The sequence below is a fragment of the Acromyrmex echinatior genome, chromosome 2, assembly GCF_024713525.1.
Source record: "Acromyrmex echinatior isolate Ae372 chromosome 2, ASM2471352v2, whole genome shotgun sequence".
Lineage (NCBI taxonomy): Eukaryota > Metazoa > Arthropoda > Insecta > Hymenoptera > Formicidae > Acromyrmex > Acromyrmex echinatior.
This window is the reverse complement of record NC_141853.1, coordinates 16,330,951-16,355,396: the sequence shown is the minus strand read 5'-3', so window position 1 is coordinate 16,355,396 and position 24,446 is coordinate 16,330,951. Positions and strand designations below refer to the sequence as shown.

Genomic DNA, 24,446 nt, shown 5'->3' with positions numbered 1-24,446 from the left:
TTTTCCCCGACAGGCTGCGCTTCGTAGCCGCCCGTTCAACGAAACCTGTTCGTTCGCATAACGAGAGGTCCTGTTATTCTAGCTCATCATCGCGGGCTCGTGCCTGCTTTGAAAACTGGTCCATCCGACGAGGGATGCTGCCCTCGGAACAATGACCACTGTCCACTCAAACGTATACAAACATTGTGCCACAAAACGCATCTAGTTAGCCTTTGACTCTTATTTTCTGAGTTTTGCGGTCAGTTGTAAAGGACAAAAAACTGGTCCATCCAGAGGGAGATGCTGCCGCTCTTCTCCCTCCACTGTCACTGTCTACAATGGAGCTAATAAACGCGCAACCTCAAAGTATGCATCGAGTTGATCTTTGACTCTCACACGGTGAAGTTTGACAATCCCCTACATATTTAAAAAAAAAAAAAACAAACTGGCGCAGTAAAAAATATAACAAATTTATAAAGAGAACAACAATTTAATATATATTTTGACGAACATTTATTAGTATTGTTGTTCTTAATAAAAAAAAGCCTCAATTGTTTTCGTAATTAATATATCTGAAAGAATACTCAATTTTCATGAGCAATCAAATTGAATTAGCAGTAAAATTTCGAATATTTGTAATGCTATTTAAATATTTAACGTCATTTTTACGAAATTTTTAAATACATCATTGCACCAAGTATTTGTTATTATAAGAAATACAAATTAAAATCTTTAATTCTCATATATTTATCCTATTATTATAATTATAATATATCAAATGTATATGAATCCTGTTTTTATTTTTATTACTCTTCTCAGCTTAAATTGTATTCTACTCCCATTTTGTATCAAATGTTTATAATATTAATATTAATACTCACAAAACTGTATGTATATTATGTGTAAATGTATATAAGTATTCGTAATGTATCGTGGGTTCGACTAAGCCGAAACTGCTCGGCTCAGTCATCTTCGACTGCTCGGATCAGTCATCCCTGTGGAAAAGTGGCAGAATCGATTTTATGTGTGTTCCGGCTGCCCTCTAACAAAGAACAGGAAGACAAGTAATAGGACGGATAACGTAGGAAACTATCATTACAGTATTTGGCAAACTGTAAATAAATAAAATATTTTATATTATTTTATATTCATTAAAGTTTTTTAATTATTTATATTATTTACACTTCTCTATTACTTATTTCTCTATTACTTAAATGTTATAAAAGTATAGCTGTATATTTAGAGAAAATAAAGAAGCGAAAGAGAGACAATTTATCCACGGATCTCAATACTCGCTGTAGATGATAACTCTGTAGATGGCAACTCTCAAATCAGTTGTTGATATCTAATTTATATCTATCGATATCTAATTTAAATCGAAGGATAAATGAAAAAATTACAATTGTCAGACGCACGTTGTAATACAATTATTATTCGTCAGAGTATAATATGAGAAATCAAAATGCTAAACATTCAATACTTGGAAAACCGATAAAATATTTGTTGCCGTCTCGTTTCTAAGCAACCCCCTGCGTAACTTGCGCATGAGGACATACTGCGACGAATAAGTGATAAGTATGCACTTCTAAAACCTGACTGTCGAATTATCTATCGTCTTCACCTTGAAATGTACGGATCATATCAGATGTGCAACGTTTCACGGACCGCCGACCAAGAGCAAAAGATACAAAAGATCAAAGAATTGACAAATATTTTAAAGGTCTCGTTCAAAGAAAATAATTAATGAAGTTTTTCTTTGATGTTTGTGAAATAATTTGTCTTGCAATGAGTTCTAAAGAGATTTCGTTTGATTCATTGCACAGGATACGGACAAGAATCTCACCATATGCGAAGAAATATTGGAAACATATATAAAGAAACGATTAAAGGTACGCACACAATAATTTAACTCTTTCTAACATATGCCTGATTTATTTAATTTTAACGCTTTCATTTTTTTTATGTGTAAGTGATCGAGTGCTGTATTGTCTTACAATTGACACATAATTATAATTAATTTGCACCATAAATATGAAGTTTCAAAGTATCTAGAACTATTGTAAAATCTAAATTTAAAATAAATCGATATATGCCTTGCCATGACACTTTCTACAATGTGTCCACAAATAACTCAACAAATATTATGAATTACGATAACACGAATTATGACATTCGTAAATTATCAAATGTTAAAAAAAGTGCTAAAAATCGATGCGTACACTTTCCTAGCGATAGTCACACTTCAAAACTCGAAATTTACCATCTTTTATACCAACCACCGTGCCAACCACCGTATGACAACGGCCAGCCCGATGGATACCAACCATTGCCGTATAATCCGTAGCTACTCAATCGGCCCAATCGATACCTGAGAAATCGAACGTATAAATCAACTGTCAGCGCCAAATTGCTGTTCCGAGATTTTTACATTCGCGCCGTTGACAAGATATTTATCTGTACTATTTACCACGACAACACGGGAGTGTAAGTGCGTGTGTAGGGCAAGGAAAGCAGATCGTAGCTTCTTTTTCCTAATTTTTTTTCTCCTATGAATTCCTGAGCACTCGGTTGAGCTTGAAAAACAGTGGTCACTTGTGATGATACATCATTGCCGTCGGCTGTTCTTTCCGCGACGAGATTCTCGGAGACCAGAATGATAAACGACAACAAAAGCTAGAACAATTATATATGGACATCGATATATGGACAATACGAATATGAATCATCATAATTAACGAACGACTGTATGAAATATTGCAAACTAGACGATCATTTCATCAATTAAAATGTATCGCAATCAATAATAATAAACAACATAAATGATAATATAAAATGAAATAAATGTTTCAAATAAATACAGTATTTGTTTCCAGCGTGATCAAAATTTTGTTAATATTTGTAACACATAAGCAGATTTTTGAAATTATAACACAGTATTTTTTGGCATCATTACTCTTTCTAAATTTATATATATTTACATATCCAAAATGTATTCTCCGAAATATGCCATTCTTATCTAGAAAAATGACGTACAGTTTTTTTATATAAAAGAATTTTAGATTGATTAAATCAAAGATGTTATATATATATATATATTAGGTGTTGGAATTAATTCGTAGCGTTTTACAAGTGATGGGAAGTACTTTCATTAATGTATTTTTTAATGCTCATGTGAAATAAATAACATTCTTTCATTAAAAAACGCTACGAATTAATTCCAACACCTAATATATATAAAATCTCACGCACAAAATTGGGTTACTAGCAAAATTCATTAATTTTACATGTCAACCTCTATAAATGCTTACCAGCAGCTTCATGTTAAGAATGGTGCGCACTAACTGATAGCCCCAAGAGGGGCGATACTTCTTTTATACTGGATTCCTTATACAAGTCGTTCGCTAAATTTATGGTGAATTCTAGATCCACCGGTATGCGCGCACATATAACTAGCATCTTGACTAACAACTCTACAAAACCACTCCCATCTAAAGAATCGTTAAACGACATAATGATTACATGAAAGAGTATCATGATTTATCTCCGAGGTCATCTTCTAATCAGAAATATACAAGATAAATGAGAAGTTAAAAAATTATTTTGTCACTTGCTCTTTACAATATAAAAGATATAAAAAATATTTTAATAAAATTATATGATAAAATTGATTTATATGACGTTAAATATAACATTAAAAAGAAGATAATGTTTTCTTAATTATTCTATAAAAGATAAAAATGTTACACTTTCACACAACAAAGAATCGAGCAAAAGATATTGACGAGTACTCATTGCTATACTGCAGTTCACTTTCGCGAGACGATCTCTATGAGAGAAATCATTCCAAAAAAATTATATAAGTAACGTGAGATTTTTATGAAAATTTGAAGAAATTTTGCTCCTAAATAATTTTTTCTATAATATCATTTTATGGAAGTAAACTCTGTCCTTAAATGACCAATAATAAAATAAATTTTTGGAAAACATCTTCATAACTAGTCAATTTTTAAAATAAATATTAATTTTTTGTAAATTCATAAAATTAATTACAATCTATTACAAGATTTTAGAAATATATTAGTATAATTTGTTCAATTCATTATTAAAAATTAATGTGTCATCAAGTAATAAGATTATATTATAATCTCACTTGATGACATTTTTATTCAATTAAAAAAATCAATTTATTAAAATATTGCTTGCATTAATTTTTAATAATGAATTGAACAAATATTATAATCTTATTACTTGATGACCGTGAAATATCTTTGCCTTATATTTGCTTTCGTGACCGTATTAATTAATTTCCTTCAATAACTGTTTTCGCCACATTGCCACATTAATTCATAACGTAATGCGTAACAATGTTTATGACAATAAGTGCAATCTCGATTTCTTATTTCATATTTGAATATTTAAGACTTAAATGTCATAAAATAACTGCATTGCTATTCAATTCGAAGCACTGCCGTTTATATTGTGTTCGTTTATAAAATATTCCGAATTCATCCAAAGCCACGTAATCTTAAATGTGTTCAGGATGTTATGTAATCGCGAGCCCTTCCCTAAACGCGCAGTGTGCTTTTTTATTCTATCCCTCTCTCGCGAATCGTCGTCCTAAGAGGTTTTATCGTCGCCAAACTAGGAAATAACAACTTTCTCTGACCAAGGAGCAAGTCATACACATCTACTTACGAAAGTCGTAATAAATGTCTTATAAGTTAGCGGAACAAAGTGAGCAGAATCAATTCTAACATTTTTGTTGCTAAAAAGTTGTCAAAGAAAAAAAATTTGTTGCTCTGTAAAGAAACGATGTTACGCTAAAAGAAGATTAAGATAGCGTAACAATATATATATATATATATATATATATATATATATATGTAATATATAACAAAATTGTATATAACAACGTAAAAATTTGTTGCTTACGAAATAACGGTAAATAATAACGAAAAAATTTCTCAGCGTGCAAGCGGTATAAGAGTGAAGTATCAATAAAAAAATTTGTTGCTCGCTTAAATTTGATACAGAGATGTTATCTAAATTTATTACTCTCGAGATATGCAAGTTACGAATTTGTTACTTGTAAAATAGGTATAAATAATAAACGAAAAACTATTCAGTGTGCACGCAGTTACAAAAGTAAATTATTCGAAAAAAAATTTGTCACTTGTTCAAATTTGGCACTGACGTATTGTTTGAATTTGTTGCTCCCGAAATATATTATATGTTTCGAATTTGTTGTTCCTAAAGTATTAAAAGACTTCTTATATAACTTCTTATATGGCCTTTTTATATAATTTATTGTTATTATCCTTCAGATTGGAAGATTTTCATTATTTTCTGTCAGGTTTATTTTTCTACTATTTGTAAACAGTTGCATCAATAAAATTATTATTGTTATTATTATTATTATTATTGATATAAAAATTAACTGCTCTAGCATGATTTTAATGCTGAATTATTTTATAGTTTAATTGTATATTTGAGAAATGTCAAAGTTGATATTATTGCGTATTTTAAAATGCGAGGTAATTTTTATATCCTAAACGCGCTTAAGGTGATTCTACAGTCAGTACTGTCAGTATTAAATACTGACAATATTATTGATCATACTGGTCATAACCGTATTCCATATGCCGTAATCTGTAAGAATTCGCCAGGGCAGCTGACTCCATAACATTGAATTTTTTAAATCCTAATCCTTTTTTATTCCGATTTTGACTAAATTGTTTGGACAATAATTTCTTGAAGACGTTGAAGGTTTGATAGTTCAGGGAATGATTTTCAATATCAATGCATATACTCTTAAAAAGTTATTATCTTTACAATAGCTCTTATTTATGATCCTGTAGAGGTTGCCTCTCACATTTCTTTATTCTACAGCCCTTTTAACCTTATATCCTTCCTAAGCTGGATGAGTCCACATCCATGTCATCAATAATTCATATATTAGTTTTACAATTAATGCCACTTATTCTTCTGTAGAGATGGCGTCCAGAGTTTCTCGTTATCTAGATTTATGGATATACTGAGCCCTCTCTTAAGAATTTTAGGAATTTTCTCTGACCGTCGTCCCAAGTCCGTGTTTGCCGAGTGCCGACGATAGATCTGATGTGATTATCGGTGATAAGAGATTTTCCTTTTGTATTCCAATCACCAAGCATTATTGTGGTTTCCTAGATGGGATTTGCATTTAGAGTAGCTTCGAGCGACTCATAGTATTTGTCGGTATTCTTATCAATGACTGCACCAGTGAAAACGTATATAATACTTGCATGACGTTCAATATATTCGGCCTTATATTAAGCTATTACAGTAATGATTCTGTCGGAGCTTGAATTATAAACCAATACATATTATATTCATGCGTGATGGAAGTAAAATGCCAACGCAGTTCGTACTTCCCTCCGTGCATTTAGAAGAGTACAGGATATTCCCTCGTATTGTTATGAAATGTCCCTACTCGCGCTTTATATGCGTTTCACTTAGGTCTAATATTACAATATAATGCTCCTCCGCTTCTTTATTCACGGTGGTTAGTTTCTCTGGTTGTAGTAATCCATAGATTCCAGGTACCAATATGATGTTCAGCCTTAAATGAAAGTTTGTTTGTAATATCCATGATCACATCAGTAGTATTACTTCCTTCAAAGGCCTGACATGGTCCTTATTAGAAGCTTCGGTCACTTATTTCACACCATCCAGCCCGGGTACTAAAGTCGATTGCTAGTCTGATCGCTCAACCTACCATCATTCGTGCTATCTGATTTCATAGATTTTTCTGAAAAATATACTCGTGATGGGTTCCCACGTACTTCCACGGCAGTTTTTTCAAAGGGATTTAGTCTCAAGATTATTGAAATCTCTGTATGAGTTAGACGGATTATTTAATCGCTATCCGATACACTTGGCGTTGGTGTTTTACTCGCTAATTATTTTTCAATCAGTCTTTCTCTTTTTATATCTGGGCTTAGGACCGGCAATGGCAGAATTAAATAATTATAAATAAAAACAAGAGAAAAGTATCAAAAACAATAAAGATTTAAGAAAAATACATATACACTATAATTTAGTTTAAATTGTAGTACCTATATGGATTTCAAGCATGAAGAGTAGCATACCGAAGTTTAAATTGAGATATAAAAAGCACACAATTGATACTAATGTACACCTCGTGATCGGTCACGTCGATATTAATTGGACACATCGACTCGAATTGATATTTATTGTCATCAACCTTCCATAATATTCCCGTTTTTCTACTGCCACAATCAACTGTAGTCGGACGCAACATAATTGTTTTTATGGAAATGCTCGCACGAACAGATACATTTTATATAACACTCGCGCGGATAGATACATTTTATATAACGCAGTCATGTATAGATATTTAAATAAATTTCTTATCATATTATATTGATTGAATTTCAAAATTCTTTGTTCAGCTAAATATATCGCGTTAATTAATACAAATTAAAAGTTGAGTTATAAGAAGCCTTCTTCAAATTTCATATCCTTTTTAAAAATATGTCATGTTATACAATATTTATATCTCATTATTATGTCCAAAATGTAAGTCACTTCTTTTTGTATGTAGCACATTTAAAACGGGAAATATAAATTACGTACATGCATTGACAAGTAAATTTTTAATTCATCGAAATCAATATCGATTCTTTATTGATTAATTCGAACATGTAACGGTAGTGTTATTTTTAATAATCTTCGTTTGTTTTAAATTTTAAAAGCATAAGGTTGTCGACCCGAATATAAGAAAGTTTGTTACGAGAACAATAATTTTTCTTTACATTGGCAATTCTCAACGGAACAAATAAAAATATTTTTGCATTTGTTAGACAAGCTATCGTAAGTTGAGAATCTGAAATATCGACAGTACAAATTAATTTTACGCTTGTGCACGCACTGGTGAATCCTTTCACTTAGGAAACTAAAAAAATGAACAAACGCAAGCATGCACGACAAGTCTGTCATATCTTTAATAGCTGGCTTAGTTATCTTAAATTTTTATTCTGCATTATAATTTCAAATAAAATATATTCTTCATTTTTATATTGTATAAATAAATGCTTATCTGTAAGAACTGTAAAAATTAATCCTTAAAGAAATGCTTATCTTTATAGAAATAAAGAAATGCTCATCTTTATAGAATTAAAAATATTATCGTAACAAACAATTGGCCTCTCTATAAATAACTAAGAATAAAAATTCATTTCTTTTGTTGTTTTTCTCGCTGTAGCCCAGAATATTCCCAGAGTAATTAAATTATCAAATTATTAAGTAATTTGCATCTTTATTTTTTACTTATAAAACCTAATTATTGTTAACGATGGAAACAAATTTAATGTGGATCTATCGTTCTCTTAAAAACTGTGGAATATTGCGACAGATATGTCATTTTTGCGTACAATTAAATGACGAGAGAGAATTTATCCAGCCAGAATCGCATGAGCGCGCATAATTTTCTTGTATTTATTTCTTTAGCAGTAATACCAACTTATTCGTGCGCGATTCCGTACCTCCCGGTCATTCCCGCGCGCGCATTGCATCGTACTGCTTCAGTTGTTGCAAATCAATGAGTAGGCCCATACAATTCAAGAGAAACTCGATATTTCTTTCCGATATTATGCAAAAATTACTCCCGCCCGTCAAGTCATTGTTTAATGACAAGCTATGTCGCCGCAATCAACCGACAGTCCTCGTGGAGTTCTGAAGCACGAAAGTAGCGCGATCCGACTGCAATTATTGCAATAATATCTACGGCCAAAATCATTTATCTATATTATATCTTTTAAGTCATTTATCTATATAATTTATTATTGCTCATCTTCTAATAAAAACAATATAATAGTGATTGGTGACAAAACAAACGAAGAATATAAACAGCATGTGTGAATTTTTTAGATAAAATAAAGATTGAAGATTTAAAAAAAAACACGTATTTAATACGAAAATAAAGTGCCTTAATTTGATAATTAAAAGTGACTTAATACATAGATCCAATGTGCAGTATGCGATTGTTTCCGAACATCAATTAGGTGTCTTCCACGATGGAATTGTATGTACAAATATTAATTCTATGTTTACTGTGCGTCGCGCGCGCGTTCGAGGTGCCACCGGAGGAAATCGCCGAATTGGGAGCAGGACCTTCGACATACATTGAAAATCTATCGAAAATCCCTATACAAGAAACCGATGGAATTGACAAACAATCTACGGAAAATCCTCGCGATAAGAGAGCTCTCGGTGTTCTGCTATCAGGTCTGGCCCAGATTTTTGGATACACGGTGACTCCAATTCAATTCGCCTCGCTGCCAAATCCGAATGTCACAAAACCCGCTGTAATGTCCAATATGACTAAGGTTGATGTAAAACAAAATGTTGCATCTTCTCAACCTGCGAATATCACTGTGCCAAGGCAGCAAGAAACCATCAGGTTTACCGGTGTGCTAAACTTTGGCAATAATTCAAACATTTTAGGACATCTTCAGCAATATGAGCAGATCTTTCACGGTCGTCAAAATAATACAATAATGATGACGACATCGCGACCCGCATCAATGCTTCCTGCAAAGATTCCAATGGATCTTGGGACAAACTTGCAGACGCAACAGCCTCTGTTAGCGCCTTTCTTCGTCAAAATTCCATTGCCGATTGCGCCGAATCTTCTACCAATCGATCCTGTCGAGAATCTCGAACTGCCGTATCCTTCTCTACCCGTTTCTGTCAGTGACTCAAACAAAAATATGGAAACGCCAATTCGGAAAGAACAGGAGACAATATATAGGAGTAATGAAGACACAGAACGATATACGGTGAAGGAAAAAGATATTTACGATGAGAAGGACGTGAAGAAGCCAATGAACAAATATAATCATCAATTACATATCGACGAGCTGAACAAGCAGCAAAACAATAAACCTAACGAATTGCAACACAAACAACAAGAGCACATTAAGAATCCAAACCAGCAGGAAGAAGAAAGAAATCGTGATAAAGCTGACCACTACAAGGAGGAAGAAATAAATGAGAGATACAGGAATCATGAAGAGGAAATTGCTGATCGAAATCGAGATGCTTCCAAGAATGAATCAACGGAAGAGAGAAGACCAACGCATCATGATGATGAGGAAGATGAAGGTTCCGTGGAAAGACATAAAGAATATGCCAGCCAGAAGAATCTCCCGAACAAGTCCTCGAAGCAATCCTCAAAGGATGAGAAAGAGGAAAACGAAGACTATCACGACGATCATTCTAACAAACAATTTAATAGATATAAACAACCTGAAGATTTCGACAAGTACGTAGAAATAGGATACCAGCAGTTGCCTATTGGCGATTATTTCCACGAGGGTAACCCCGAAGTGATTCGTGACAGCTATGGCGAGATATTAGACAATAAGAAACTGAAGGATAATAGAATCGCCGATTACGTAAATATGTTCAAGCATCCATATGTTCAAACTAACGCGTATGATTCGCAAAGAGTTCACAACAATCCTAAAGATGTGTCACGGGAAGAGAATGAAGAAGAGACATCTGCCGAGGATGGTTACGACGAACATTTGATTAGGCTGCAGAAGCTCAGAGAAGAATACGCTTTGCCGGAGAATAAGTACGAAGAATATGACTTAAATGATGAAAATGAAGCGGATAGAAATGATAGAGAGAATCTGAGAATCCGAAATGATACATCAAGAAGACCTAAAAAACCAGAACATTTTCGTGATAAGGAAGATAATGATGTGAGATTAGAGAACGCGGAATCACAGGAAGAAGCCGATTTTGGAACATACGTGCCTCTAGTCGTGCCTGTGCGTTATATCGATGCGAATGACAAAGTACAGCAAGCAACTACACGACGACTAAACTATAAAGAGATAGATAAATCAATGGAAAGTCGGTTCAATGAAGATAATATGGGTCCCATGCAAACAATCTTTAAAGAGCAGACTCTGCTGACTCCGCAGATCGGTTTGCCTGAAAGACCACGACAATTACATGAAGGCGAGCACAAAGAGTTTCAGGTATGGCCACCGCCTTTCGATTACGCCTTTGACAATACGGAACCGGCGACTACTATCGTTCCGTCAAATTTACCGAATTATTATCCTACCACACAAAATTATGCTCCAAATTATTATCAACATGTTGTAAAAGAAATCGCAGCACAAGATGCGAATGACAAGTCTTCAGAACAACCTTCCGGTTATCTCGTAGTCGTTGGTAATCCGTATGGACAGCCTTACAATTTTTATTATTTCTCCAATGAAGCTGCGAACTCGCAAAGTCAAGTTTCTAATCCACATGCCGAAGTTCCACATTCGCGAAACCCAATCTACGTTGCTCATCAACAAAGCGCCAGTGAACAGATCGTCCAAGTAAAACCTAATATCACCAAATACAATCTGAACGAGACCACAAATAGTCCACGTGACTATTACTATCAGAAAATTCCTCAGGAAATTCCAGCAAACGTTCTCGATCGTTATAGATACACTTTTGAAGAACGCAGGCCACAAACCGAGGAACCGTTTAATATTGACATAAAAAGTCAAATTCTTAACACGGAAAATTGGTCGAATAAGATATACAGGCCGCAACCACCAAGTAATACGGCCGAGCAATCTCCTCGACCAGTCTTTACGTTGCAGAATATTCCGCCTCTAAATCGGAACACGCAAAGTAGATCGGAAAGGCCGCGTCATTTGCGGCTGTTACGAAAACGACGGAATTTGCAGCCAGAAATAGAAAACCGCAAGAACAACGAAGAAGCAATGGCTCCGCAGCAGACTCTGACGAGCAAGTCATTCAACGATCCCCAGAGCGCACATGATTTCTTCGGTTTCAGCAAAGACGATTATAACTTTGGAAGCGAAAGCAATAATGCAATGAAAGTTGTTGAGGAGAATGGCAAAACTATGGAGGAATCGGATGCGTTCATTGCACCGGAACCGACCGCTTATCATCACGATGACGAAAGTATCATAAAACAGACCGATGAACCAGAAAATGATACGGAGAAAGCCAAAGTCAGAGAATATCGGAACAAAGTGGCGACCTTGAGAGTGTCGGAGCGGAGGCAATTAAAGCCGAACGGACCGATCCACTACGTAGAATTTACACGCAATATCTAATTGTAATTTACATAAAAATATTTCAAGTAAATTATTAGTGTGCGGGCAAAACGTTGTTCATTCGTTGTTTAATTTGCGCAACAAACAAAATCTATTTCAATACGGAAAAAAGATACACGTTTCATATAACTAGTTCTGTTGCTCGCATGAAGTTCTCGAGTTGTACTCAGTTTTAATTTTAATAATTCCTCTTGTATTCTGTCATTTTCTCAAGCATAACATATAATGTAATATAAAAAAGTGTATAATTGACTGTAATAAATTATTAATTACATTAACAGTCTGTGCAGATCACGTGTAGAATAAAATCACGCAAATACACGGCACACGCATAATATAGTTTATGCAGACTGCATGTGGAGTAAAATCTCATACACACACACATACACAAATAAACGCAAACAAGAAAATGTCTTTTTCAATCTTTAAAAAATAAAAGAAAAGAATATTTAACATCTTGAATATTCTAAATATATCTTCAATCAAATTATTTATATTATAAATCATAAAACTTTAAATGTGTATAATCAAAAATAATTGAATTTCATTTCACAAATGCTTTTCAAAATATTTCTCAAGAAATTAAAAACCAATAGCCTATATACTTATTTAAGATTAAATTATTTTTAAATTGAAGTAAAAGTACATATGTGTGCATTCGAAATTAAATATTAGCAAAAAAAAATTAATGATTTAAAATTTGTCTAGACAGATTTCTTATAAAAAAAAAAAATATCTTACATCAAAATATTTCTTTTCCATATATATGTTATAGGAGAAAAGAGAAGAAATACAAAGAAGAGATGAACTAGAGAACAGGATGACAGAGATATTGGAAAACCTGAAGACGCGATTATTAGTTGAATAAAATAGATTGTCGATTATACATATTATTTATGACTTACTACATATTGATAATGTATTTTTGTTATTTCTCATTATGTTTTGCGGGATTTCATGAGAAAATAAAATTAATCATATCAGCATAGCCCCTAGTAATTTATTAATCTTTATCAGCAATATATATTAAGTGCCTATTATAAATAACAATGAATCTTCAGCTTATTTACAAATAAAACATTCTTTTTCTCGTACAAATAACATCAGAAATTGAATCTGCCGAAATTATATTTCAATTATTTTCCTTTCCATTTCAATTATCAATTTTTAATTTTAATTATCTATGTCTATTATTAATTCACTTATGCCTATTGCTGCGTCTATATCGGTGTAATAAAATTATATTATATATTAAAGTTTCAGTATTTCCTACTTTGCCAATTTTCTTTTTTCTAGTAAATACCCAGAAGATTCATTCAGGATCGTACTTTGAGGCTGCGTTCCACTTAACACTCGCAACGCTTACGAACATTGTATTTAACATTTCCTTGTTTAACATTTGATAAACGACAAGGATAAAATGACTCCACCAGTGTTAAGTGGAAGCAGCCTTTATCATACAAAAATAATAAAATTAATAATAAAGTTATATCGTCAGATAGTAAGATGATGTTATTTAATTGTCACTATTCTAGTCAAACCCGTCAAAATGACATTTTTGACATTTTAACGTCAAAAAACGTTGAAATAACGTCACCTTACTATTCAAAATATATTGAATGAAATTTCAGTATTTTGTCCTAATACCTTTCCAATCATCTGCACGATAAGACTCGGCCCTATCCTCTTTCCGAGAATTCTTCAGAAGCTTCAGGATCATTTTCTAAATCATACATTAAATAATAAAATTAATAATAAAGTCACATTATTTATAGACAGCAAGATAACATTATTGTTGTCATTTTGAAGTCAAATGACGTTTTTGACACCTTGACGTCAAAATGGTAGCAAATAACGTCACTTTGCTGCCTGAGATATGTTGAACGAAATTTCATTATTTCATCCTACCTTGCTAATCTATAAGTTCCATTCTCCTCCGATAAACATCAAGAAGATTTATCGAGAAAACCGCATCTCGAATGTCACTTTAGATTATAAATACGCGGATGCGCGGTTTCACGATCGCGATCGAAGAGCGGCCATGATAGTTCGGATTGTTCGGTGTTCTCGGCGGAACATAACTCTCTGAATTTAATGCTATACCTGGAGCGCTTGCGAAAAATTAACAACATGCCTGTGATTCCTTGAATGTGATGATCACCGAACGACACGCGTTACCGATTCTCGCTCGTAAACGCGAACTCTTTCCCGTACATTTCCCTCGCAACTCGCCACGAAACGTCACTTCGCGAAAACTGGATCGCGTCATTTTTACGGGAAAATTTTTGCTCGCGTTCAAATTTCGATTATCGAAGTGATGTGTATCGCGATAGATCGAACCGGCAGCCAAGAGGTCGAGGCGCCATCTTGGATCGCGATTGCGACCGGCGTGGTGCAGCACTTGCTTTGTTGTTAAAGATTAAAGACAGTATATACAAACAATAAACATTGCATTTATTCGATCGATAATAAAAATTAATAAATATAATAGCATTGAGATTTCTCAAAGGAAACGCGTGCTATATTTATTTATACGGTGTCTGATTTGATGCGCTATGGAAGAGGTTCTTCAGCAACTAGGTGTCGGAATTCGCCCTGTGAACGATCCCTTCTTCGAAGATTCTTACAAAATTTGCAAGGTCTTCCAGAGAAAGGGCGTCACGATTGATGACGAGGAGGAACTTTGTCACGAAATGTGAGTACAGACTTCTCTTTAGGAAAATAGTGACATAACCTAAAAACTTGTTTTTTTTATTATCACTACCCTGCTGTGTGCTTTAATATTACATTACTCATCTTCTAAAGAATTCCGTAAAGAAATTTCCTAAAGAAGAATCCTAAAATATTATTTTTATTACAATGGAAGAGAAGTGGTTGCCTACGTGATTTATAATAGAGAAAAATGAAATCTTGTTTCAATATCTTGTTTCAGAATCAAGGAATTCCCATGTTATATCCCAGGATGCAAGAACACTTTTCAAACGCTACTTGATTATGAAATGCATTATAACAGCTCGCATCGATACGCTTGTACAGAATGTAAAGTATCCAAGCCAAATCCACGGTTGTTGGAGATTCATATTCAGGAGACCCATGATACCTTCTTCAAAGTCTTATCAGAGAAGCAAGCCATGGTACATATCATACAGATTATATAATAATATATTATTACAGTATTGTTAAATATACTTAATATAGATATTCTTCTAGTATCAATGTTATGATTCTGAATGTGACATAAAATTCAACAATCCAATGGAAAGGAAGGAACATTGCATTACAGTACATAAATTTCCAAAAAAATATCGGTTCGACGATACGCCATATTACATCAAGGAAGAGGAATCGAATAAAATGGAATTTGATATTGTTGACAATAAAAAAAAGAAGAAACCTGCTAAGATACTCTTGAATAAAAATCAGAAAAGCAAGATGTTCACAAAAGATACCACTAGTGCAGTTTGTAAAAACAATGATAGTGTAGAAACAATTTCATCGACTAGTGTAAAAAGTAAAATAACACCATTAGCTTTTATTCCTAGACAAGTACAAAAATCTTTTTCAAAAGTACTTACAAATAATCAAAATAGAGAAAAGAATGTTCTTGAGTCAGATACTATGATGGAACTTGCAAATACATTGCCTGATTGATTTATGTGTATGCGAAATTTTGTTTTTAGTTTTAATGAAATGTTTTGAAGGATTTGTATATATAATTGTAAGAATATATTAATTTTATTAAGATAAAAATTAAGAAAACGTTTTATAACAAATGTATTTAAAAATATATTTGTATGACATATAAGAAAGGAAATTTTTACAAAAAGGAAATTATAGAAATTATATGTAGTAGAAATTATATTTTAAATATTTTAGTGCTTCAAAACAATAATGGGACAAAAGAACTTGTTATTCTTTTCACGAAATATAATGTTATAATATATGTATGTAATATGTGTATAATAATGTTTACAAATTTCCGAACATTAATTATACTAAACTTTGGTAAAAACTTAGCTTAAATCAATACATACTGTATGTACATGATATTTTTAATATCTCTGTTTACATCAAATATTTTGACAATTTTACATATTAACAAATTTTAATCCGTATTATTTTGTATTACAAAAATAGGACAGAGTCGTATTAATATTGTGTCAATTTAATATTTTTATATGTTTATTATCTGTAATGATTATATTAATAGCGCTGATTATAAAGCATATTTAAAAATTATTTCGCATAATTCCACACATTCTCAGTTTTAATTTATACGACGCAACTTATAGTTTTTATACATCAATGGTTGTATGGAATTTGCATGTGATAATTTATAAATACTTTAGTATCTAAAGAAAAATGTTCAAAGATATATTTACACAAAAAATAAATAATCTGTCAAAATATTTTCTTTCATCAGTTGTGAATATTTTCATGACATGGTAAAGAATTAGATAACAGTAATATATGTACACACATATGCACACAGTATTATTATATATGTGGTAATATATCTAAGAGTAGTATAGTATGTGTATGTACTCATACTCATACATACTGTATAAAAATATATATACAAACCATATGTTATATATAGTTTATAGTTATATATTTTATATACCAACTATATTAGAGAAATACAAAAAAATATATGTGTATCAAACATTAAATATATTCCTTGCAATGGATGTTATGGAAATTGCATCATGTTAGTGCCCAATTTCTTTACCTGTAGATAACTTTATCCATGAGATCTTTCAGATTTACAGTGGAATATCTCCTGGATAAAGTTATCCGCAATTTATCTGGAAATGAATAAATTCGTTATTATTGTATACTAAGGCTGCGTTCCACTTAACACTCACAAAGCTCGTGAAATCATTTCATCTTTCTTGTCATTTATCAAAATATTAAACAAGGACAAACGATGTTCGATATTTTTATTATCTCTGTTTACAGAAATCAAATATTTTAACAATTTTATTAACAAATTTTAATCTGTATTATTTTGTGTTACAAAAAGCATTGCGAGTGTTCAGTGGACGCAGCCTAGATATCGTATGCCGTAATAATAATTCACAACTGATCAAATTATCATGATACAAATTATTGTATATAAATATGTTGTCTTTCTATTTCCATCTTGAGTCTCTGTACTTCCATCCTCAGTTGCGCATTCTCGAATTCGAGGAAACTCGTTCGGATTGCGAGTTCGTCTTCCTTAGCCCTTCGAGCATCTCTGGAACGCTTCGCTGCTTCATTATTTTTTTTTCTTCTTTCCCAATAAATAGCATCTTTCTCATCGACGGTACTAGTAGGCAATCCAGGACTGCTAATAGACCTAGGTACTCGACGCATTTTAGGATTCGATGTATTTTTGTTTATTTTTTTTATATTTTGAAGTATCATCTCACGGAACTTTGCATAATTCTCATTTGAATTATGGTCAATAGCAGTCAAAAAATTGTTTGGGTAGGCCTTGAAAGGTCTTGGCGTTTTCTTCTCCGAAGACGTTGATGATTTCATATCCGACGTCGAACATTCTGCTGGCATCGAAACGATTCTTCTGATCTCATTATTCGTTATAAAAGATTGCGGTGTTTCTATGTACGGTAAATATATTTTTGGTATTACGGAAATATTTGTGGCTTCGTTCGGGAATGCACGTAGTGATGACTGCTGAGGCGTTACCATTGTTACTCCTGGAATAATATTATGCGTACTTGTTAATGGCACAATATGTTTCAATTGGTTACTATTTTCATGGTAATCCACAGAATCAGCCTTCATCTCTTTCGGTGAATTTGACTCAGAATATGGTGATAGCATGGCACTACTGCCCGTGATAGGAGTCTGTATATTTTCATCTAAAAAATGTATTTCTTGATATTTTTGCTCCTTTGTTGAAGACAAAGTTTGCGATGAGCCAATGGGTTGAATTATTCCGACTTCGGATAATGTAGACGTCACGTGCTTCTTGCGTGATAGATCCAGAGCCAACGTATTAAACTCTGAGTTTTCTTTTTGCTCAAACGAATGTCCAAAAAGATTTTCATTATGTCCTTTGTAATAGTTTTCCATCATCATCATTTATAATTAGCTGCAACAAGATACAAATTATTATTAATTATTAATTCATATATATTACAAATATATTGTGCGACGAATGTGAAAATTAAAGAATGTACGTTCTAAAAAAATATTTAAAATTTTAAACAATCTTATATTAGTATAAAATTTATCAAGTCTTTTTCAATAAAAAATCATGATTAATTCTGTAATAATTCTAACTATTACGCTAACGCAACTTATCAGTTGTAGTGATATTTTCCGTGCATTTTAAAACTTTGATTGTTCTTTAAATAAAAAAACAATAATATATTATTATACTGTTTATATTATTTTGCCAGCATAATGAAATATAATATTTATGTAATTAGAAATGTAAACCTATTAAAAATTCGAATTATTAATTCCATTCAAACGTAAAGCTCGAAAATTTCTACTTTGAAAAATTTAAGTAACTCTCATCTTTTCGAATTTGTATCTGAGATGTAATGAGAAATAATAAATGGATCAAGTAATTGTTATCTCAAAAATTTATGACTATAAATTCACAATGCAACAATTTACTAATTTAATTAATAACAATTATTTACTAATTTAATTTTACACAATAAATTTGCTGATAAGTTTATTGCTCGGAAATCTTGTGCGTGTCACGTGCATTGGTAATATAATACATTTGCGCTTGATTTTCGTTATTTTCGTATAGGCAATGAGCGCACGACGGAATAAATATTTTTGTAAGAAAATCGAGTCCTATCACTTCCTATCGGTAATTCTTACTCAAGCATTGTATTCAGACTTTAATGATAAACATTAAATACATTTTTTCAATTTAATTATACAACGAAAGAGAATGTAAAAGAATACAATTTAAAAATGTACGCATTATATAATGAGCTTCATACAGAGAAGTTTCTTTTAAAATTTACCCTAAAAATATAATAGTTCTAATACAATACAATATTTTAAAGATTTTTATTATGCACTTCAGTAAAATTAATTAAACTTATTTTATATTTTATTGTAATTTTATTAATGAGAGAGATTTACAATAAAATTCTTCAAAATACAATGTTATCCCATGCTTATCATATTTTTAGGATAATCTCAAATTTATGTAATACAAATAGTTTTTATTTTTTCTTATATATTAGAGACAGATAGATTTGAAATTAATTATAATCTATACGTGTGTGAATGTGTACCGTAAGACGATTATTTGCAAATATCTATGATTTTTTGTAAATCTTATATTAGCAAGAAGCTGTAGAGAGTTAAGTGCATAAAGTTAGTAGTACATTCATAACAAAATTTTATGAAAAAGTGTCACGAGTCTTATGCGATTCCATTTAGAGAGAATTGATGAATAAATCTGAAATTATATGGAGAATTTTGTCGACGGTGATTTAAAAGTGAAAAAAATATTTTCTTTGATAGAACATTTAAAAATAATGCAAACACTGAGAGTGTGAAATATAAGTTTTTAATTTCTCTTATATCTTATATCTTAGATCTTACATCTTATGTATAGCATAGTTTGATGGATAAATTAGATGATATGTAATATATAGTATGGACAAAATTTAAAAAAAATTTTATTTTTCAAGCTTAAAAAATATTATTCGACGGAATTCTGTCGCAATTTTGTAAATACACTTACCTAATAATCCAAGTTTAATCCAAGGTTACATTGAAACTACCGATAGCACAACACTGTCAATATGCTCGTTTTCTTATTATTATATTTGATTACCGCGAACGCGTGATTACTTTAATACGTATTTGTTTCGAACGTAGGAAAAGAGATGAACTGGATTTCCTATTCGAGATAAACTTTACTGAGCAAATTTCTATATCTATCTAGTCTCGATCGGGGTTGGAGAAGCTTTATATAGCTACCCTTGTGAGGCCCCAAGCTTCTTTCTTAGGGAAAGTAGTGGGGAAACTATGCAACCTGTTGGTTGAACGTCGAAAAGGCACGTGTTCTTTTGAATTACAGGCAATCATAGGTGATTTTTAAAATAACACAAACCAAAATGTAAAATAACATATGACATAAAGATTTACGTAGTTCCTTATTTTAGCATATTTTTTATTTTAGAGTATATATTATTTATTTTATTCTAAAATCTTTCTTTGTATATGTATATATACTTTTATTTTGTACAATCTTTATGTGAGTGGTTTACTGAGAGACAATACATTATTCTGTTCTGTACTTAATAGAATTAGATAGTATGTCGTTTTCTTTTTTTTTATAAATTACGATATAATGTAATATTGTTATATAATATAACAATAATAGTTTAATAAGGAAATCTAATATCGTGCTAAAATCGTACTTTTTCTTTTCTTAATTTTAATTCTTAGGTTCAGAAAAAGATAAAGAGTAAATCGAATCATGATTAAAGTTAATCCACATTCGTAAAAATGAACATATAAGAAAGTAAAATTAATTAATTAATCTATATTGATACAGATGAACAATAGAGAAAAATAATTTTAATAAAGACTCTGCCAATTCAGGAAGCTACGATTTCATCGCGTTTGTTCGTCCAAATCTATGTTTAATAAATTTTTATTTTGTCTTTGACTTGCATCTATGCACTATGTACTATGCACACATTGCACAATTAAACTCTGAGTGTCTCGAGTACGTAAGAATATTTTGTAATTGATTAGATGAGAACATCGTTTTTTTTATCAAATAGTAAATAATATTGGACAAAAAAGTAATGTGTGAAGACATATATGTAATGAGACATAATTTAAATTTAATATCTTATCTTAAGAAGAGACTGAAAACATACCTCTTGGTATATAAATCCTTATAACTTACAAAATAAAAATAAATTATAAATAAATATTTTTACTTGAGTAATCTAATCGCATTATTATTATAACTTGTGGAAATTGGCAAAAATTAACTTATGTGAGATAGCATTTTTTGAAATTTATAGAACTGAAGGCAAATATTGTTATTTATTTTTCCTTCTTTGTTATCTCTTCTTCTCAAATTCGATATGATAAATAGTGAGAATGTGTTTATAATATTTGATACCAGACATTCTTTCTTGCCGATAAAATCGGCAGAACTTCTCAAATCTATATTTATTTATATTTATTCGGATTCTCAATCAAGCACCCCGAAAAAATATAAATCTGACCGTGTGGCTTCTACACGGTACATCTTGGGTAATGTTAACGCGATACTGAAATTTTGAAATCTCATGAAAATTTTGAAGTTCTCATGATTCAGGAAGATCTCAATTAAAAAAGGATTTGTAATCAGTGTCTCGACGTCAGCTATAAAAATATGCAGTGAAAGATATGGGTTCCCATTTAAAAATTCAAATCGACCTCGACATGACCTTGCTACCTAAGGTTGCATACGTCCATGTAATGCTTACTTAATCCCTAACTTTTATCTTTTTGAAACATTTTTGAAAATCATTTCCGTCGTTTTTAAATAGAGTATAAGTAGATGGTCTGAAACATCCGGTAATAATATTGTTTAAAATATAAATATTATAGAAATAGAGAAAACCTCGACTATTTTACTATTTAAGTAATTTACTAAGTAATTTACTATTTAAGTATTTTACTATTTAAGTAGATTTTCAAAACTTCATTATATAGTGAATAATAAGTAATAATTTTAATTAAACTAACTTTTTCTGCTCTTCAACTTAGAACATAAAACTATTTTCCGTATGGAAACGGTGACGTACATAATAATATAAGATGATATTTAATTATTCACTTGTAACTCATTTTGCGCAAAATTCTTTAGAAAGAATAAGCATATCCAGTATGTTCAAAAATAAATAGAATTCTAAATAGAATATGCGGACATCTAAATTGATTTCAGAGCAGAAGAAAAGATTTTCTCTTTTTGATTATTCTTATCAACCCGACTGATAGAAGGGTTAAGTTTTAATTTAAAAAATTACAAAATAACATTAAGTATTCGATATGTATATAAAGATTCCGATGCTTATCTCTTACGAAAAAATACACCGAATTAGACGTTAGCGATTCGAAATGACACTTAAATTGAGTGTTAATTTCCAAATAAACCTCCATCTTAAGAATTAACACTTACATGCAGTATATATACGGCTCTACAAACAATACTTATAACGGTCTACAAACTGAAAGTCCAATGACTTCAAAATAGAAAAAAGGGTTCTAGGTATTTTTTGTATTAGGTATTTTCTTTTTACCCTTGTCAATATGATTGATAGTTCAATATTAATTGTGTAGACTTGCATAAAAGTTGCAAAGCTATTCTATTATTCTGTTCAAAAGAAAACATTGAGTGCTTAAATGTCATTCTATTTCTCAAGGGAGCATTAATTCATTTCTAAACGAGCACAATAATAATCAAAACTCAATTTTCAATAGAGACAATTTATTTTCTATTGAAAATAAATCAAAAGAATTCATTTTTCATTTACGAGATTCTTTTACGTGTCATATACGGAAAAAATAATTTGCTAAAGTATCTAAAAATTTTCATATTTTAAAAAATATACTGATTAGATTAATAAGCGAATAATTACTTTCCGATAATTCTTAACATTATTATTCCAATAAAGCAGTAAACAGCAGAGAGGCAAACAAATATCTCTCAGTAAAAGTTCTAAACTGTGAGTACATTTACCATTATCTCTTTTTGCAAAAAACAATCGTCATTTCACATTATAGTCATGGGTATTAAAGTCATGGGCAATACATTCGCAGTTGCTCTCCTATGCAGTCTCATTAATATTAAAAAAAATTGATATACAGAATAAAAATAATCTAAGTAAAGATAATCTAATAAAAGTTATAAGTAATTAGTACCTTTATTAATAAAAATAATCTAATAAAAGTAATTTACATAATAATAATAATACAGATTATTATTAGATATACAGATATATAAAATGAAAAACGAACTTCGTCAGTGTGAAGGGTTACTTCCGATACGACGACAGCGATGCCTCATTATGTCGGTGTCTCGCGATCACGCCAAATTTAGTCGTCCATTCTAGGCTCCAGATTTGAAGCTTGTCATTCATAGAATTCATCCCGGCGCTCAATTCACCGCACAGCCTCCTTTCTTATGTATACAAATTTTGCTCTTTTGCCTGCATAACCCACATTTCTATGGTGCGTCCATGAAACGGCCGCAACCCGTTATTTGCGATTTTTCCCGTGATCGCCAGCAACGGATGAATGCATTCGCCATTTGCATCTGTCTCACGCTCACAGGCACAGCGACGCATCGTAACGGTATCGGATGGACACAACATATCCACCCCATCGCTTTCCTTGAACGTCTGGATTTGACCCGTGAATAGCCAGATGCACCGTTGATAGTTTTCTCAGGGTATTTACAAGTGGCGGGACCGTAAAGCAAGAACGGACACTTGAAACGGACATCATATTTTCTTGGATCTCTTGGATTTAATGATCACTATGCTATCGCTAACAAATAAATTATATTATATGTATAAATAATAAATTATATTTCATCAAAATATTTAATTAAAATGTAAACCATTAAAGCATTTGATGGATTTGATTAAGACATTTTTAATTTTTGATGCTTTCATTCGCTAGTCGATAATTCTCGAATATTATAATGCACATATTATATACTGTACATATTGTATACTACTAGTCTAGTTTCCACTGAAGTTCTCAATTCGGTTTTACTTCGGTGCAATATACTGTTTCTATTGGAAGTACAGATTTTGTGGACCGAAAGCGGGAGTGAAAAGTGAGCACAATCAAACACATTCCAATTGACTTAAATTTTGATTCTACGTCACGTCGTATCAATGTAAATTAATTTCAAAACTAAATCACTGTTACCAAATATAAGTACCACAAGATAACTGCGTGTTTCAATCATGCAATGTGTACGTGATTCATTATCACTCATCCATGGGCTGATCAACGCAATTGTTGACTTGTTGTACAGACTTATTGTTACAGGCCGATATTCAACCCATATTATAAGATGTCTTAAAATGTCTTAAATAGTGACTTCAAATGCTAACGCGATTCTTTAATTGATTTATTACTCATGATATCTTAAAACTATACTATAAGTATTAAATATAAGAATCAATTGAATACCGCCACAATAGATCACAATCGTAAAAGTAAGAAGTGAACAGAAGCCTCTCATGTTTGCTCTTTGATCTCTATTTGTTTCTCAAGGAAAATACAAAAAATCTA

At 31.5% G+C, this 24,446-nt stretch overlaps 5 protein-coding genes across 5 annotated transcripts; 3 read left to right on the top strand and 2 right to left on the bottom strand.

Annotated features, from left to right (window-relative positions):
• The first annotated feature begins 1,142 nt into the window (after window positions 1-1,142).
• Window positions 1,143-13,126, top strand: LOC147910549 (uncharacterized). The gene is made up of 3 exons (XM_087403122.1): window positions 1,143-1,699; window positions 1,803-1,868; window positions 12,916-13,126. The coding sequence occupies exons 1-3, from the start codon at window positions 1,607-1,609 to the stop codon at window positions 13,006-13,008; spliced, it is 252 nt and encodes an 83-aa protein (XP_087259248.1). The 5' UTR covers window positions 1,143-1,606; the 3' UTR covers window positions 13,009-13,126.
• Window positions 1,892-4,707, bottom strand: LOC105151616 (uncharacterized). Its single transcript, XM_011065431.2, has 3 exons — window positions 3,288-4,707; window positions 2,447-2,652; window positions 1,892-2,347 (listed from the first exon to the last, which is right to left on the bottom strand). Exons 1-3 carry the CDS (start codon window positions 3,297-3,299, stop codon window positions 2,236-2,238), a joined length of 330 nt encoding a protein of 109 aa, XP_011063733.1. The 5' UTR covers window positions 3,300-4,707; the 3' UTR covers window positions 1,892-2,235.
• LOC105151617 (uncharacterized) lies at window positions 5,280-12,993 on the top strand. The gene has a single exon (XM_011065432.2). It carries the CDS (start codon window positions 9,054-9,056, stop codon window positions 12,138-12,140), a length of 3,087 nt encoding a protein of 1,028 aa, XP_011063734.1. The 5' UTR covers window positions 5,280-9,053; the 3' UTR covers window positions 12,141-12,993.
• Window positions 13,127-14,499: 1,373 nt separating the features above from the next.
• On the top strand, window positions 14,500-16,831 carry l(2)k10201 (zinc finger protein 511 lethal (2) k10201). The gene is made up of 3 exons (XM_011065430.2): window positions 14,500-14,835; window positions 15,073-15,274; window positions 15,351-16,831. Exons 1-3 carry the CDS (start codon window positions 14,696-14,698, stop codon window positions 15,789-15,791), a joined length of 783 nt encoding a protein of 260 aa, XP_011063732.1. The 5' UTR covers window positions 14,500-14,695; the 3' UTR covers window positions 15,792-16,831.
• Window positions 16,832-16,975: 144 nt separating this feature from the next.
• On the bottom strand, window positions 16,976-22,959 carry gt (transcription factor giant). Its single transcript, XM_087403116.1, has 2 exons — window positions 19,873-22,959; window positions 16,976-18,243 (listed from the first exon to the last, which is right to left on the bottom strand). Exon 2 carries the CDS (start codon window positions 18,231-18,233, stop codon window positions 17,250-17,252), a length of 984 nt encoding a protein of 327 aa, XP_087259242.1. The 5' UTR covers window positions 18,234-18,243; window positions 19,873-22,959; the 3' UTR covers window positions 16,976-17,249.
• Window positions 22,960-24,446: the final 1,487 nt, after the last annotated feature.